Here is a 17,922-nt window from a genome sequence, read left to right on the forward strand (position 1 = left end):
GCGACGGAGCTAGCATTAGGATCTGTGTCTGGCCATGTCCCAAGACAGTGCTCTATCTCCCAGATCCCCACCCATCTAATGCTCCTGCCAGGTGATCACTCAGCCTTTGCTTGAACTCCTCCAGTGAGAGGGAGCTCACCACCTCCTGAGGCGGTGCGTTCTGTCTTTGGACAACACTGACTAATACAGCTCTGGGATGCTTTATAAATGAGTGAGTGAGACTCTACAGGTTTGTGGGGGGACATGCTTGGACCCACACATCACCCATGGGTGCAAGGCCCTTTGGAAAGGGGGTTTCTGTGTTAGCATCAGCTGGGCAGGCCACCACACACAGGGTCCTCTTCTCTCCATCCCTGAGCACATAATAAGCCCCTCCCCCCATGACTGCCCAGCTTGGGCCCTGAATGGGGTCAGCAGGCAAAGCCTGTGCAAGGCTGGCCTGGGCATCAGGCTTTTCCAAGGCAACCATCCCCAGGCTCGGCCATGGAGCCTCATGCACATTGCAGCAAAGAGCAGAGTGGGCAGCGGCTGTGGTTTCTGCAGGAGGGCAGTCCCAGGCCCCTTGGTGGTACGTGTGTGACAGCCCTTGACCACCATTCCCAGGAGAGCCCAAGTGCAAGAGAAGAGAAGCCTCGTGCAGTCCAGATTCATCCCTGGGCTTGAGAGGAGTTGGCGTCACTGGAAGAGCAGGGGTCTCTGCCTGAGCCCACCTCCCGAGGAGGGACCAGAGCAGTGAACCAGGTGCTTGGTGATTAGGTAGGTGAGCAAGCAGAAAGCACCGACAGCTTATTGAATAAGTACTTAAAATGCAGTACTTAACAGCCTTCATCTCCCCGAGGAGACAACCCTTCATGTGAGGATGTTCATGGCAGAGAGTCACTGAATGCTATCAGAGTCCTTTTTTTTTTTAATTGAATTGAGGCATCTCTGGCTGCTTGAATATAATGGATTTGCCAATTAATCTTTCCACTGGTACTTTAAAACCCAGGTACTTGTTCAAATCTCAGGTCAGCCAGCCCCTGTTCCCTCAGAAGATGCAGTTCAGAGCCGCGGAGGGGATTTTGGAGCATCCAGGTCAGGGCTGGGGGTGGGAAGGAAGGAACCCAAGTGGTTTCACAGGCAGCAGGGGCCCATGGAACAGGAGCTCGGCTCTGTCTGCCAGGGCCGCTCCCAGCTCCTTGGCTGTGAGGCAGGAGGCCCCCCTGAGAAAGGTGGGGGGGCTCTCGAGGAGTGGAGGCAGGATCCCCCCCAGGCCCGGGACCCTGCTGCTGCGAGCACAGAGAGGAAGCCTCCTGAACTGGCCACTGGAAAGTGAAAACATGTGATAAAGGCCTCAGAGAAGGTGAGGAGCCAGGTGCCTGGGCAAAGCGGCTGCACTTAGAACGAGCTCAGCGCTGTGGCGGGAGGCCTCCTCTTTCTCCTGGCCCTGCACAGCCTGACCTGGGTGCGCCCCGCGCACAGACGGCCTGGAGTACAGCGCTCAGTGCAGCGTCCGCCATCCTGGGTGACGGGGCACCCCAGACGAGGGTTCAGGGCCTGAGGCTGTGGCGGCACTGGGCCTTGGACTCCCCAGCCCCCTGCTGACTGACTGCATTGCCAGCAGGGCCCTGCCCATGACCTGGGTCTTAGGTGAGATGCTTAACCTAGAGTCTCTGTTTACTGAGCTGTGACAGTGGAGGTGTGGGGGGTGCAGGTGAGACCTGCCTGGTGGGAGGATTCCAGTGATGGCCACGGGTCAGCCTGGCCTGGCCCACCCCAGAAGAGGCCCCCTGTCCCATGGTTCTCTCCTGTCCTCTCCCTCCAGTTGCCCTAAAGATGCCAGACGTGCCCCGGTGAGTGCTCCTGGCTCAGCTCACTCTGCAGCCCTGTCAGATGGGAAGGACCCCAGTGCCTGGCAGGGAATTGAGCACAGAGGGGAGGACACGGGAAAGGTGGGAAAGGAGAAGACCCTCCAAGCCGCAGGAGGGAGGCCTGCGAGGCAGGCATCCCTGCTTCGCAGCACCTGGAAGAGCAAAGCGGGCTCCTCGCTCAGCTCGCCTGTCATGCTTTCATGAAACGCCCCTTTCCTCTCTGCTCCCCTGTATTCTGCCTGGTCCCTGCCCCTCCTCAGACAAGGGAGGCCTGTTCCCAGTCCTGCCTCTGGGTGGAAGTGTGTGCGGAGCCCTGGGAAGTCCTTGCGAATCTCTGGGATGCACCAAGCTTAGGTTTGGGCTCCTCCCTCTGTGCCGAGAGACGGGCGGGACGGGCGGGATCTCTGGGCCAGGCTGGCTGCCACCATCCCTGGGGTCTTCAGCCTGGGTGGGGCCCCTCCCTTAGTCTCACCTGAGGGGGGCTGAGCCCCTGCTCCCCCATGTCCGCTGCTCTCCTCGCTCTCCATCTTTGACTGTGAAAGCTGAGAAACCAGTGTGTGTGTTGGGGTGGGTCCTCCCCCCCATACACTGACTCTGCACGTGACCTCACTCACGTGACCTCACTCCCCTCCTCAGCAGACGGGGCAACCAGCTTGTGCTGAGTGCGGCAGTTCGGGCTGAGACTTCCAAGCGCACATCCCCCAGGTGTCCCACGGCCTCCCCGGACGCCCGGTAGGCACACGCCTGCCCCAGACAGGGGCCTCGGCGTGGGGCGCATCAGCGTGTGAGCCCGAGCGAGTCCCCGCGCACAGGGTCTTCTGCAGGCCTAGGCAGTTATAAATCCCCCTGCCTGGGGAATAGATCTCTTCATCCCTGCAGGGAGATTCGTGAGCCGAAAGTGCTACCCAGACCACCTGGCTTTTGTCATTCCGGAGACATAAACTACCCCGATGCCTCTGCCCTGCCCGGGAGCGCTCCACATATCACCTCGTAGCTCTGCGTCCTGCTGGTGCAGAGACCAGGCGGCTCCCCCCTTGCCTGCCTGCCTCCGGTCTCCCTGGATGCGTGCTTAGTCCCTCCGTTTCCCATTACCACACAGATGGCCGAGCCGCAGAGAAAACGAATATTTCTCCAGAAGTAGATTAATAAACATCATCTGAGGAATGAGCTGGTAAAGACCACGATGTGGTGTGAGAAAATCCTCTCTGCTGAGAGCTGGACTGTCAATTAGCCCGATGGGATCCCTGGCAATAAATGGAGGCCTCAAGAAAAGCGAGCCAGCGCCCCCTGCTGGAGCAGCGTGGCGGAGCAGCGGGGAGTCCCGGGAGCCCGGCCCTCCTTCCTGCTCCCGCGAAATCTGGGAGAGGCCGCCCGCTGTCAACGTCACCTTTGTGGACCCAGCAGCAGGGAGGGCAGGGATCAGAGGCAAGTGCAGGTTGCTCAGTGTGTCCTGAATGCTGGGAGGACACAATAAAACCCCTCCCTCCCCGGCAGGTGGGAGGCTTGACCCTGCCCTGGCCAGCAACCTCGTCCAGGCTCTTGGCCTCTCTGATCTGTAGAAGAGGAACCTCCCCACCTCCTAGGGTCCTGAGAGCGATATGTGGGTGTGGCAGGCTTGGCAGGAGCCTGAGTAGGGGCGCAGCCCCTCCTGTGGCTCACCCTCTTGCCCCAGGGAAACGTTTCCACCCTGTCAAAGCACCATCCTCTCATCTGCGTCCAGATTGCCCAGGCAGAGAGAAGTCAGCCAGGCTGAAAGGGTCCGCAGAAATCAGAGCAGTGCCATCACTGAGGCCCCACCCTGTGGCCGTGCTTCCGCAGTGTGATGGATGCACTGGGCCGTGGCGACAATGCCAGGAAGGAGGACAGCAGGGAGCAGACCATCCCACACATCCGCTCACACCTGTCAACCACTCGGGCCCAGGGTTCAGAGCCCAGGGGGCCGTGGCCGCTTGGCTGTGACTCTGAATCCCGACCACGGGGACGTGCATTGGCGACGCCGACTTTCCAGACAGATCGCAGCGCCGGAGGGCTGTGCTCACGCCCTGCCGCCGACACGGGCAAGCTCAGGGAGGGCTCTAGGGCTGTGGCCAGCAGAGCAGTTAAAAGAGCCACCGCAGTTTTGATGGCTTCCTAGAGTGAGTAGATTTTTAATTTTTTAAAACTAGAAGAGACCTGCAAGGCATTTAGTGTACCCCTTTCGTTTTACAAGCAAGGAAAAGTGGGGAGCACAGAAGTGACATGCCTTGGCAGAGTCACACGGCGGCAGCTGTGTTGTCCGGGAACGTGCCCCCCGCTCAGGGAAGGAGCTTAACCGCTCGGCTCCTCTGAAATATGGCACATCTTTGTGCAGATCTCCAGGCAGGCGCACCCCTATGAGAGCCACTGTAGGTCACTGTGAATGTTGTAGCAAAAGCAGAAGCAACACACACAGGGAGCTTGTTGATTGCAGTCTGTCCAAGGCAGCTCTGTGGAGGTGAGGAAACCACTGCTCGCTACTGTGACCCTGGTGGGTCCTAGCCTGAGACCCAGCCCACCCCCCAGCCCCCGGAAGCGTACAGATGCCCAGAGAGAGTGTCCCTGGAAACTTCCACCAAGCAACACATGCAGCGACTGGCCGTGTGTTTACCAGCCCTGACCAAGGACATCGACTGGCTTCCCACCTGAACTGGCCGGGGGTGAGGGCACTGAGTCCCAGCCTGGTCCCAGCCCTGGAGACCAGCAGGAGGCCTTCCTCTGATGAGCCCTGCAAGGAATCGGCCTGGGGGAGGAGCTTCCTGTTCAGGCAGGCCTGGTGCTGAAGGGGGTGGGCCAGCCGCCCTGCCGCCTCACCTCTCCAGCTCTCCAGCCCGCAGCCCCACCCTCCATACATTTGCCCCCAACACTCTGCCCCAAGCACCCCAGTGCTCCATTCCCAGCACTGGTGCCTCCCTCTGCGCTGTTCCCTGGGCTTGGAACAGCCTTCCCCCTCCTTGTCCACAGGCAGTCTAACTCCAGATCGTCCCCTGTGCCCACAGCAAATGGTCCTCTCCCAGAAAGCCCTCCCTCGGCTCTGCCTGACCAGCAGCTAGTCAGGGTCTTATGCCCCGGACCTCTGCTGGCGCTCTTCCCTTCCCTACATACAGCCCAGTGCCGGGACTCATGGGTCAGCCCCTCTGTGGACCCACGTGCCTGGCACATCACGGGGTAGTGATGCGTGTGGAGTGGGTTAGCATTGTTGGGCCCCTTTAGATGCCTCTGGCACTTCATGGGTTCAATAAAAAGGCACCCCAGCCCACTCCCACCCTCCTGCCCAGGGCTTCTCACTCATCGTCCCATCAGCTGAGACTCCCAACACCTTTCAGGTTCTGGACGCTTTGCAGCCATCCTCCCCTATCTGACACCCTCTGCAGCATTTTCCCTTTTTGCAGATGCAAAAAGTGAGGCCCAGAGGGCGAGAGACTTGCCCCAGGCTGGGACCCGTGCCCACAGGTCTGTCCATCGCACAGCTCCCCACCCCCTCCTGCCTTCCCTGTGCAGCTTGGTCATGCTGGTCTCCTTGTACCAGGGGAGCTCGGGATGTGGAGCTGGGTCTCTGTCTCCAGTAGGAGCTATTTCGTTTAAGGCCTTGGGGTTTGTGGAGTGCCCCGTCCGTCACTGTTAGGACTTGTGGCCACGCCGTTGTCTGGGAACATGGCGCTCCCTGGATGTCTGTGGCCAGATTAATCAGACTCGGGTGCCTCAAGTGGGGTAACAAGCCCACAGTCCAGGAGATACATGTCTAAGGAGTGAAGTGAGGGGTGTGTGGGGCAGGGTGCTGCAGTCCTGCCAGGCCCCCCCCACCCCGTGCTGTTCTGGTGGCAGTCCGGGCTCCCCAGGCTGCAAGCACACACAGGCCGTGTGTAGGAGCACACGGTGCCATGACGGACACTGCGCGTCACTCCAGCACATCTCTGGAGGGCACTTTGGTGCTCTCTCCTTCAGGGGAGCAATGCTCTTTGCCGTGTATTCCAGGGAATTAAGTGAGCCTCTGAGTGTCACTGCAGGGTTATCTGTGCTTCACTGGCTCTGATGGCAAAGACATGCCGCAGCCCTAGTCGCTTGTAATTACATGATTTCTGAGTGAGGGTGATGTAGGAGCGGCCATGAGCGGGCTCGCAGGCCCTCCGAGCCCCCTCCTCTTTCTTCTCTTGCAGGAGCAGGGTAGGGGCTGAGGGTGCTCACAGCCTGGCTTGGCACGACCCTAGGATTTAGAAGTGGGGCATTGCTGAGAACACCGCAAAGGGCGGGGGAAGGCCGGGGACAGAAGCCATGCCTCAAAAACGCAAACGCATCTTTCAGATCATTTCTCTAGATGGTCATGGATCCTGGCCTGGCCCAGGAGGGAAAGCCGCATTCTGCTTTTCCTTAGGTAACAACCACAGAGCTGCCACTGCCCAGAGTACTTACTTGGCCATGTGTCTCGTGTGAGACCTGGTCTCTGCCTTAAGATCCTTGAGTGCATAGCAGAAACTCCAGAACTGTGCACAGTGTCTGGATCAAGGTTGAGAGACCACTGACTATCCGATAGTCATGTGCAGACCATCACCAGAGGTTGTGCTGAGGCCACGCTAGCCACGCCAAGGGGCTGGTTCAGAAAGACTCGTGGGGGCAGCCTGGTCCTTGCAGTGGAGATGGGTTTGTTTCCCAACCTGCCATCTCTTCTGCTCACCTGTGCCGTTTGTCCTCTGTTGGTCCCCAGGGCCTGCGTCAGTGCCTGGCAGGTAGCCAGTGCTCAGGAAACATTTTCTCAATACATCAGTGACTCAATGGATGTTGTTGGCCTGTGTTGGGAGTGTGAAACTTGGGGTCCTTGGGGTTGAAAATACCACCTGTACTAATAAAATTGTGCTTGGAAACTTTGGAACATAAATTAAAAAGGAAAACAAAACCCTGCCGCTGCTCCTGAGCTGACCACCCCCCCATGCGGGGCCTCGGGCTGTGCTGGGGCTCCGGTGGGGGCCGGAGGCTGACCTGAGCCCAGGTTGGGGCCAACAGGATCCTCGTTGGCCCCAACAAGACCAGCGCCCTGGACGTTAGTTGGTCTTGGGGCACCGTCTTCCGAGCAGTTTGGTGGCTGCCCCGATTCTCATGGTCCTCACGTCTGCCTGCCCAGTCGCTCCATGCAAGGATGTAATTAAATCCTTTGAAGAGCACTTCAGGACATTTGATTATGCAGAAAAAACTCCACAGCCATGTAAGCTGCTGTGTGCAGCTGGTCCGCCCTGTGGTGTCTGTCAGTGCTCACTGTGCTGTGAACAGTACCTGAGGGGGAGGGGTTGAGGCCAGAGGGAGGGAGGCCTGCGCATCCTGCTGGGTGGCCTCGCAGCTCCCTTCTCCAGGAACAGGAACGGAGCCTGTGCCCGATGTCACCCCCGTCCTTCTCTCCCCAGGAGCTGCCAGAGCATGACCAGCCTGGTCAGCAACGCCACGTCGCCCATCAAGGACGGGACCTCCTCTCTTCCCAGGAGGCAGAGCTCGTTTGCCAGGCCGCCGCTCCGCGCTCTGTACGACCTGCTCGTGGCACCCATGGAAGGGGTAAGCGCCCGGCCCAGGGCTCCTTGGCGTCAGGACGCATCACTTCCCACTCAGCACCCCCCAGACAAAAAACAGGCTCCTGAGACAGAAGAGGTTTTCCAGACATGGGGCTTCTCTGTCCAGCTTCTCAGTCGGCGTCCAGAAGCCCAAGTGGACGCGTGTTCTGGGTTGGCTGCTGGTTAGTGGATGGGCCCTGAGCTCCAAGTGGGCAGGCAGATCCGGGTTCAGGTCGCAGCCCGGCTCCTTACTGGCCGGCCAGTCAGTTTGGCCTCTGTGACCTCAGGTGCAAATGAGATGCTGCTTCTTCCCACCTTGCTCGTCAGACTTGGGGAGGCCTGGTGGCGCAGGGCTGCACGCATCTCCCCCATCTCCTCAGCAGTCAGCGCTCCCCCACCCACTGCTCATCTGAGGGTCTCGCCTGAGCAGCTTCAAGCCCAGGGCTGCTTCCTGTTGAGAACAGACCCTTGGCCTCTGCCCTTGTCAGGACTCACTCCACCACAGGGTCCAGTGGCAGAGACACCCTTGCACTTGTGGTTTCTCGAGAAGGTTGAGCGCGGCTACTGACAGGTTTCTGTGGCCCTAGTCTTCGCACATCACTTTTCAATCCAGACGTGGCTCTGTAACTGGCGGGAGGGTGTTGGGGGAGGGCTGCCAAAGGACTCAGGGATCTTGTGAATCTGAACGGTGAGCCCATCAGATGCTTTTGTATGCGACTGGGTATTAGTCAGCTCTGGCCGCTGTAACAAAATGCTGCCGACTGGGGCTTAAACAACCGACATTTATTTCTCACAGTCCTGGAGGCTGGAAACCCCAGATTCTTGGTGGGAGACCTCTTCCTGGCTTGAAAACAGCTACTTTCGCACGTGTCCTCACGTGATGGAGAGAAAGACAGAGACAGAGAGATGGGGAGAGTGAGCACACTCAGGTCTCTTCCTCTTCTTCTGAGGACACGAATCCCATCATGGAGGTCCTGCCCTCATGACCTCATCTAAGCTGAATTATCTCCCCAAGGTCCTACCTCCAAATACCATCACACTGGGGACCTAGGGCATGCACATATAAATTGGGGGGGCACAAGCATCCAGTTCATAACAGGCCCCTGCAGCAAGTGGAGGCTGTGCTCCTGGGGGGCCCAGCTCGCAGCTGGGAAGGGTGGGGATCGATGGGCCCTCAGGGAGCCAGCCTGTGTGTCCCTCCTAGCAGCTCCCCACAGCCAGGTGGGAGATTCGTCTCACAGGTGTTGGAGTGGCCCATCAGCAGCTCTCTTCCACTTTAGCCAACTGACAGGGGTGAGGTGCATCCTCAAGGTGTCCTCACCTTGACAGTGATCCCTTCACCCTCAGGAAATGCCAGTGCATCTCCTGGCCTGGCCTTCCCAGGATGTGTGTCAACTTGCCTGATATTTTCCAGGAGGCTGCAGTGCCTGGTGGTGCCCTCTGGACTTCCCTCGCTCAGAGACACAGGGGTGGAGGGAAGCATAGAGCCTCTAGGAGCTGGAAGCCTGGACTCATGTCTAGCACTGCCTTTTCCTGGCTAGGTGACCTTGGCCAAGCTGGTACCCCTCCTTGAGTACCTGTGTCCTCATTAGAAATTGAGGACGATGCCACCAAGCAGAGCCATGTCTGTGTCCTTAGCAGCTGTTATGGGGCCTGGTGCGTGTTGGCACTCAGTAAAATTTATAGATGGTACGTGGTCCAAAGCTGCATTTGTTTTTTGGGTCTAGTCTGGATACAAAACAGAAGACCCAAGGCAGAAGTCAGCTAATGGGTTTTCTGTGACCACTCTTTTGTGGCAGCTGGGAGCTTTCCAAGAGGTTATCAAGCAGAAGGAAAGGGCTGGGCCTGCCCTGGAGCCGCTTTGAGTCTGTGAGCCCCTGACCCTGTCAACCAGCCCGGTGCTGGTTCCGGCTTACTTCTGGGTAGATCCCAAGTCCAGTGAAGTGCCTGCAGGGGACCCACACCTGAGCATTGTTTGTTTCGCTGGTTGACACCACCCCTTTTGGCCAGGGAAGGGGCTCTTCCCTTGTATCAAAGACAGAAATCCTTGCGGTGGAGAGAAGCTGGAAGAGGCTGGGGGCGGAGAGAGGCAACCCCTCCCTCCATCCATTGCAGCGTTTCCACCCAGGAGAGAGGCTGCTACAGCCACGAGTCATCCTTGAAGGGGTCCCATGAGTTCATAAACTCTGCCCTGTGTTTCTTAGACAGTTTTTCTCTCTGAGGACTTTCCCCTATGACTTAAAGAACATAAACATGCCAGTGGGATTAGTGACTGCTTGTGTCTGGACATCTGTGCTCCTCCAGGGGTGCCGGGAGGGGGAAGATTTATGGACTCGAGCCCCAAACGAGTTAGAACTATGATCGAAGTCATGTCTTTATACAGTTGACTAAGGAAGGAAACCCCGGCCCCCCGACGTGCGTGCCGGCGTCCTGAGGCTGCGGCGGCCCCTCTGTGCTTGGGAACTGCATGCGTGAACGGGTGTGACCCTCAGGGGTGCGTCTCGTCTTGAAGTGAGGCATTTAGTTTGAAAGCATTTAGTTCCTGATATTTAGTCCTTTTGTGACTGAGGAGTTTGAGCACAGTGAAGAAGTTAGGCTGCCTCACGAGAGATGTGGAGTAAAACCTTTCAGAGGTCGTTAAAGTAAATGATCAGGGCAAGAGCTTTCCCTTGGCTGACTAATGGGACTCACTGCGGTTCAGTAAAACCACTTCACCGAAGAGCTGGGATCTAATCAGGAGTTCCTTCCCCATTCACGTGTTTATTGACACGTGCCAGGCACAGCCGGGCGCACACCGGGCACAGAGGAGACTGGGGGCGGGGGCGGTTTGCCGGGTATGATGCTCATGGACTGTGCTGCTGCTCAGCGCACTGCCTGGCGGAGGGCTACCACTGCTGCTTCCCGCCCTGCTCCGGAGGCCACTAGAGGGCGACACGGCACCGTCCGCCACTCCCGCCGCTGTCAGCTGCCAGACAGAGCCAGGCCTTCTTCACATTTTCAGTGAAAATACAAATCAAAACCAAAAGTCCAAGATTATGAATTAATGACACTTCAAGACTAAAACGATTAGCCTCTTCACATGGACGTATAATTATTTGAACAACTGCCTTTGTTTAGCCTCAGTCCTGTTGCTAAGGGACTAGGTCAGATGGTATGAAAAGTGGAACAGAATAATATTTTACCGCAGGCTTGCACCAGGACTTGATTTAATTTAGCTGAAGGGAAACACTGCCTTGGCTCTTTCCTTGAAGCACGCTGTCCTTTGCTGTCAGGACGGGTGAGCCTGTCCAGTTATCATTGAGGAGGCCCTGTTCCATCTGCACATGAGCCATCATCAAACATTAAGTCAAATCCTGTCTCAGACCCAAAGGAGAAAATGTCACCAAAGTGGCACGCGCTAGTGTGAGAGGGACCGGGACCCGGTTTGTGTCCGTGGCATTTGTTCTTCGTCACCGTGGAGTGAAGGGTAGTAACTCGTGCCCAAGCCTGGACTCGCCACAGGGACACGCAGAACCACGTGCACCCAGGGCTGCTCCACGTGAAGCGCAGGCCCCGAATTACCCCTCAGTCTGCAGATGGGGCTTCATCCAAAGCCAGAAGCTGCTAGCATTAAGGACCCAGGTGTAGAGTCTAAAATTCCGTAGGATTTGGTCAAATCACTCTTTAAATGTGATTTAACAAGTCCCTGGGCTTGTTCTAGTTATAGTCCTCTGTCATCCTTATAATTGTTTCCATTTATTTAAATTCCCCTGTTTGCTAAGTTTACAGTCGTCAAAGCAAGATGATAGGACAGGTAGGAGGAGTGAATGACTCTGGTCAGAAGGAATGGTCCCCCTCATCCACCTCTGCTCTTGACTAAAGAAGCCTCCAGGCTAAGCGGAGTTATTTGGTTCAGGACCCCAGAAACTGATTTAAAACTTGCCGTTCACATCGGTTAGGTTGGTAAACTGCCTTCCTAGACACCAGATCTCCAGGATGGCCCAGGACCTCTCCTCTGAAAACTCAAAGTACGGGTCTGGCTCTGCCAGGGGCTTGACAGGAGGAGAGCTTGGCTTTGGCCAGGGTCGTGACTGTGATGTCTGCTCTGGGGAAAGGGACTCTTGTAAAGCGGTGTGATAACCTAGCTTATCCTTACCCGGTAGATGAGACCAACTGGTCAGGTGCCTGGTTTGTAAATAGACTGGAGGCTTTGGAGGTCATCTTCGAAGGCTTGTCACACAACAGTCCGACCTTGACTCCAGAGTGTGGAGGGGGGACAAGGCCCGTGAGATGGGCACCGCCAGGCTGTCTGATTTCTGATTGGGACTTTGTGGTAACATTCACATGGATAGGACAGACGTCACCCAAGGACCGCAAGTGTCACCACAGCTGATTAGGAGAAGGAAAAACGGAGGCAACGACTCACAAGCTGTCTGGACTGCTGAAGCAGTGGTGAGAGCGCCAGGCCAATCAGCGAGCTCTGCCAGGCAAGCGGTGTTCTCGACACTGTGTCAGGGCCCCTTGGGTCGATTCGAGCTGATGTTCAACCACCCCCGTCTCATCCTGACCCCAGTAGGTTCTGGGGGAGCCAAGGCACGCCTTCCACTGAGGGCGTGTGGGCTCGTTTTCACCATTTCGGCTACAGAGAGGCCTCTTTGCGTGAGCAGACCCCTGGGCTGACTTGGCTGAGACTGGACGCTGGGTGGCCGGCAGGCCCCTCTGGCTCTGGTTGGCCACTGGTCATGCATCTCCCGTAGCCAGATTCCTCTGGTTTGCCCCTTCTCAGAATCTCCAGGCAAACCAGTGGTTTGTTTTTTGTTGTTCAGAGAGGACAGTTGAGTGGGTCGAATTTGGACTTCTGCATTTCTGGTTGGAATACAGTGTCTACAATCCTGGTAGCTTTTAGTCATGGTTTCAGGGTTTTTTTCTGAACAGCTTTGATATTTACTGAGACTGATAATAACCATCCATGACACCAATATTTCTCAGAAGCGTCACATAAAAGGTTTCTCTACCTTAAAAAGTTCTGTTTGATCAATTCACTCAATCAAAAATATAAGTCAGGAAAAAAAATCCTAAGCCCTGTACAGGGTTCTGGGGTATCCAGATTCCCAGCAGTCAGTTCTTTGCTTCTGGAATCCTTGTTGTACATAGTGAAGTCCATTTCATCCCAGATCTAAACTGCTGGAAAGTTCATGGACCCAGGAGTTTTCTTGCCCTCCCCCGTGGTGACCAGGGGTGTTCATTCTCTGGCCTGTGATGCTGCAAGCCTCTGAGAGGCCTCCTGTCCTTCCGTGAAAATGGAACTCCCCGCATATGGGGGCTGCAGGCCGCTCCTCTGGACTCTGGTGCTGTGCACAGAGCACGTAGTGCTTAAGCCAGAGTTGGGACGCATGCAACGTCATGTTTGATATTGGTGCTTTCCAAACGGTTCAGCACCCCCCAGGTCACCATGAATGTATATGGGAGATCCCATTAACCAAAATGGTGATCGAATCAGAGTTCACCACCCAGGCAAACACTTGGGACCCGTGGGGGTTGCCCGGGGGAACTGCCAACTCGGAAATTGGACGTCAGGGTAACTGCTCGGCGGTGGGTTTCACAGGTGTCAGGTGTGGTGGATACTCAGTGAAGAGCTGTGGATGATGGTGGTGGAGACGTGCAGGTGAGGAGGACCGTGGTGATGGCGGTATCCCTGAGTCCCTGGGTTCCATGTGGAGCTGGATGCTCCAAAGAGGCCATTTACGTGTTTTGGCCACATTTACAAACACAGGAGGGAAAGGGAATGAGTTGTACTAGAAAAATGATCGAGACCCATTAGGAAAGAATAGTATGAATAATAGGACCTGTGTTCCTCTTACTTAAAGCACCTGGAGGCAGTTGAGAATTCATGTTTGACTGGTATGTGCTGAGGGCCTGCCTAGAGCCCCACACGCTGCCTGTGAAGTCGCGGCGTCAGTGCTGTCCCGTGGGTTCGGGAACTGAGGGGCAGGGAGGTGAGAGTCTTGTCGATGTTCTCAGAACCCCCTCCACCTCTCCCCTAACCACACACCCCATCATCTAGCAGTTCCAGATCCCCCAGAGCTCCCGACCCAGCACACGGGCCCAGACCCCGTGGCGAAGGCCTCTCCCGGAATGTGCCTTCCCTTCCTGGTCACTGGGCAAGGCTTTCCAACCTTCCAAACCCCGCTCAACAGAGGGTCTGGGTCTGGTCCGGAGCTAGAAAGCACAGGTAGGTTAACTAGGGGAGATCAGTATCAAGACTCTTCCCTGTGGTGAAGGGGTAACTGTGAGATACAGGAGACTGTGTGGTTCTCCTGGGCTGAGGGAGCGAAACCCAGGAAGGACGGACACTGATGAGGTGTGGCTCCCCCTCCACCCACTCCCCGGGAGCGGGCTGTTCCCTGGTCAGCCGGGCCACCCCCGAGTGCGGCTGCGAGGAGGCCAGGAGCCACCGCTGGCGGGGCCACGGCGGGGCTGCGTTTAGTACGCGTGCGCACGCACACGCACGCGCACGCACACACGCACGCGCGCACACGCACACACGCCTCAGGGCAGCACGTGTCGCTCGGGAGAACAGGCTGCAGGAAGCAGCGTGTGAAGAGCAGGTGAGGACAGGGCGTTGGGAGCTGAGGTGGGAGCTGATGACAGCCGCCTGGAGCCCCCTGTGGAGAGGAGCCCTCTCTCCTCTGCAAAGCCTGGGCTTCGCCCGTTTTCATCCTCTCACTGCCCGCCTCCCCTCCAGCCCGGCCGGCCCTTGCGCCGCGAGCCCTCCAGCCGTGTTTTGCTGCGACAGGCAGGATCACGGCCCTGGTGAGAGCGAAGGGACGCTTCCTGGGGGAATAAACAGATTTTAGGGCACTTGGCCCGGTGTTTTCTATTTCAGAAGACACCTTTCTGAAACTGTAGGGGTCAGAGAGTCAGGAGTCCTTGCTGGCATTGTTGGACTGTGCTCGTGGTGGGTGTGGGGGCGATGCGGAGCCCTTTTGTCCTTCAAACCAGGGCTTCAGAAGCCAGCGAGCCCTTCCCAGACTGGCAGACGGAGGCGCAGAATAGCGCTTCCTTGAACTCTCTCTCCTTTTCCATCTAACAGATGAGGTGCAGCTTGCATGGAGACATCACTGTGCTCTCTGTGTTTAAGTTCACGTTGGATTATGGCTGATCCTTCCATGCCAGGGTGACGCTCGTGTGTCCTGGAGGCAGGATGCAGAGGACAGCTTTCAGGGCCCCTGTTCCAACACGTTCGGTCGTGTTCCCGCTGCCTTTAACCAGAGATGCCCGTCTGCCATGCAGCCCGTCTGCCATGCAGCCCGTCTGCCACCACCCACCTCCTTCCCCTCTGCTGAACAAGGGTCCCGTTTGGAGCCCTCACCCAGGGCTGTGCGTGCCAGGCCAGAACCTGCCGCGAGGTGCTGTCCCGGGAGGACCTGGACCTATGAATTCGGGTACACGGTTCAGAGACAGGCTCGCAAGCTCCCAGGCTAGAGTTTCAGAGGCGTTTCCCTCTCCTTGCTGCTAAGGCCACTCTTCACCAAGTCCTGGCGAGTCCTGTCCCCTTCTCTCCGCTGCGTTTCCTCGTCTGAATTACCGCGTGCAGCCCGTCTCGTTGGGTCTCATTGGTGCAGGCTGCCTTTCAAGGCTTCATCAGAGGTTCCGCAGAAGAGGACGCAGGTACCCACAGCCTGCGAGAGCCACACTCCCTGCTCAGCCTCAGGCCTCCACCATCTGGCTCCCGAGTCCCTCTCCAGCCTTGCCCTCCGTGTGCCCCATGGGCCTCGTCTGCCCAGGTGGGGCCTCCCCACCCTCACATGCAGAGCAGCAGCCGGGGGGGGGGGGGGGGGGCGGGCCCAGCATCGTGTCCCACCCTCCGGGGCTGGCATTTTACACTTCCGTGGTCTCACTCAGTAGTGGTTTCTTGTGCACGTTTTGTTTTCTGAGACATTGCATCATCGTGAGCTCTCAAGCAGGGACTGAGTCCTGAACTGACGTGGCTCCCCATCACCCAGTCACCCACCTTAGACTCTAGTGGCTGATGGAGAAATCAGAAATCAGTCGTCGCAGAAGACACCTGAGCTCTTCCCAGGACGTGACATCACCGTCTTAAGGCTTGTGCCTCAGACAAGACAGTCTTGTGGGCGGAGTTAGCAGAGTCCCTTCAAAGGCACGCTGCCTGTGGACCTTTTCTCTAAGCAGCGTCCAGCCTCTTACCTGGCCCAGCACCCCTCAACTACCTTCACTTCATGTGACAGGTGCTGTCGTGACGGGGGACTTGTCTGAGAGTGCTGTGTCCCCGTGAAGCCCGTGACCTCTGGAATGACACCTGACAGAGACTTATCAGGGTTGGCGCTCTGGCAGGTGGAGTCCAGGGAAGGTCTGCAGGGGTAGGGCTGCCACCCCGTCCAGTGATGCCTGGTGACCCCGGATCAGGCGAGGATGGGTCTGGTTCTGCCCATGGCAGGTGGCCTGAGCCCCCCCATTGCCCACGTGCCGGGCAGCAGTGCTCTGGCTGGGCAGCGAGCAGTTGTCACTGTCACAGCTGCTGACCTATCCCCGAGGTCAGGGTGTCCTCAGCCCAGCTGCTCCGGCCCAGCCCCCAGGGCCTCTGGGTGCACTGCAGCAGCCAGCAGTCTGCCCTCCAGAGGGCCTTCCAGAGCCTCCTCCCTGTGCCAGGCCAGGCAGGGGCCTCGGTGTGGCCCACGGTGGGGACACGGAGCCCAGAGTTGACCCCTGGAGCGGTCACTGTGCACACCCTACTTCTTCCTTCCTGGGTTGTACAGCGATACTTTTACCTTTTCTTGGAAAGTAGCTCTTAAAGAAAAAAAGAAACAGGTGGCCCAGTAATTTTTACTTCTGCTTTCTTTAGATGCATCTAGAATTTTAAAAAAAGAAAGAAAGCCACAGGGGGTTTGTACAGACAGAATGTCCCGCCAGGCGCGTGTCCCTTTGGGTTAGCTGAATGCCCTCTGCACCCTCAGCCCAGTGCCCACAGGAGCGCGGCCGTGGACACTCGCTCCTCCAGAGCGCAGTGGCTTGGGCAACAGAGGGATGTGGGGGGGGACCCGGCTGTGACCCTCCCCCGAGCCAGCACTCCAGGGCTCAGGGCCGCCCAGCACCTGGCACCTGGTGCCCGCGGTCTGTGGGCCCTGCACATTCTCCCCACAGGCTCCTGTGGCTGCTTCATCTCTTTATTCACACCTAGCCTATGTCTAGTCTGGTTTTCACAGTCATTGCCACTTGCGTTATCCAGATTCATCCGGCCTTAGTCTCCATGAGCAATTCTGTTGGAGCATGAGGGGTGTCTGTCTGCTCTGGGTCCGCATGCACTCACCCTTCCCTCAGGTCCCCGCCTGGGCCTTTCAGGAGTGATGGGGATCCCATCAGTGTCAGATTCCCTGCCAGCACCGGGGGAGCGAGTGGGGACAGCCCCTGCAGAGCCTGGGGTCATGGGGCCATCCTGTCCTCGGGGGAGGGACACAGAGGCCTGAGGTGACTTGAGGTCCTGGAATCCGGAACCCTTCTCCTCCGGGGATGTCATCCTGGTTCCCAAAGCTTCTGTCTGCACGCCAGTTCTCTCGCCTCCTGTCCACTGAAATGGACGGCACGTCCCGCTTTGGTTGAGACCTCACTGCCTGTGTGACAGGGTCATTCCTACACTGCCCGTAGGGTCCCTGTGCCAACGTAGCATCTCCTGCCCTGGTCCATCGGGTGCACCATGACTCACTGAGTGCTTTCTGGGACAGCTGCCCTTTGCATGAATCCCCTGCCATCTGTAGAAACATTTGGATGACCCAGGCTGATCCTTGTCTTTGTGGGACACCCTTCGTGACGGGTGACAGCAGTCTCCCTCCTGGCCCAGCTCCTCTACCCTCCTCCTTGGGTGGCGCCTGTGAGGCAGGTGGGAGGGAGCCCCGCCCATCGCCCCCACTCCCTGAGCGGCCCCCCTGGGGGCGGGGGTGCCTGGTCCTCCCCAGGCGTCCCCCCCGCTGGGTGTGTCAGCCGCTCCACTCACCCCGCAGGGCTTGATGCACTCCAGCGGCCCTGTGGGCCGGCACCGGCAACTGGTCCTGGTTCTTGAGGGGGAGCTCTACCTCATCCCGTTCGCCCTCCTGAAAGGAAGCTCCTCCAATGAGTACCTGTACGAGCGCTTCGCCCTCATCGCCGTCCCTTCCATCCGCTCCCTCGGTCCTCAGGCCAAGGTAAGTCAGGCCCACCTGGGTGTTTGGGGCGCCGTCCCTCTGGCTGGGCTGGCGTCCGCAGGAGGAGGTATGGACTCCCTAGTTTGCGGCTGGTGGGGTGACTTTGGAGCAGATCCGTCCGAAGGCAGGGGGACAGCCTCCCGAACCCTTTGCCACCCCAGGAGGCCACCACGTGTGTCATTTCTCTCTGCGTTGCTTTGCTGTGACACCAGGGTTGGGAGCTACTCCCAGCACTGAGTCAGGCTGGAGGCCATGCCGCCTGTCTGACGAAGCGGGTCACGCCCTGGGGGCCGCACTCACCCGCCAAGCTGACTGCTGAGTGGGCGCCGAGTGTGCCCAGCAGAGGGG

General features: G+C 57.9%; 1 protein-coding gene across 5 annotated transcripts in view; it reads left to right on the forward strand.

Annotated features, from left to right (window-relative positions):
• The window catches only part of TTC28 (tetratricopeptide repeat domain 28), a 609,537-nt gene that overhangs the window by 571,962 nt on the left and 19,653 nt on the right, over positions 1–17,922 (forward strand). For all 5 annotated transcript variants that reach the window (XM_032603706.1, XM_032603707.1, XM_032603708.1 and 2 more), the window contains 2 exons: positions 7,259–7,403; positions 17,395–17,574. In XM_032603706.1, coding sequence (XP_032459597.1) covers positions 7,259–7,403; positions 17,395–17,574 — 325 coding nt within the window. The remainder of the gene's footprint in view (positions 1–7,258; positions 7,404–17,394; positions 17,575–17,922) is intronic.

Source organism: Phocoena sinus, chromosome 14 (assembly GCF_008692025.1).
Source record: "Phocoena sinus isolate mPhoSin1 chromosome 14, mPhoSin1.pri, whole genome shotgun sequence".
Taxonomy (NCBI): Eukaryota; Metazoa; Chordata; class Mammalia; order Artiodactyla; family Phocoenidae; genus Phocoena; species Phocoena sinus.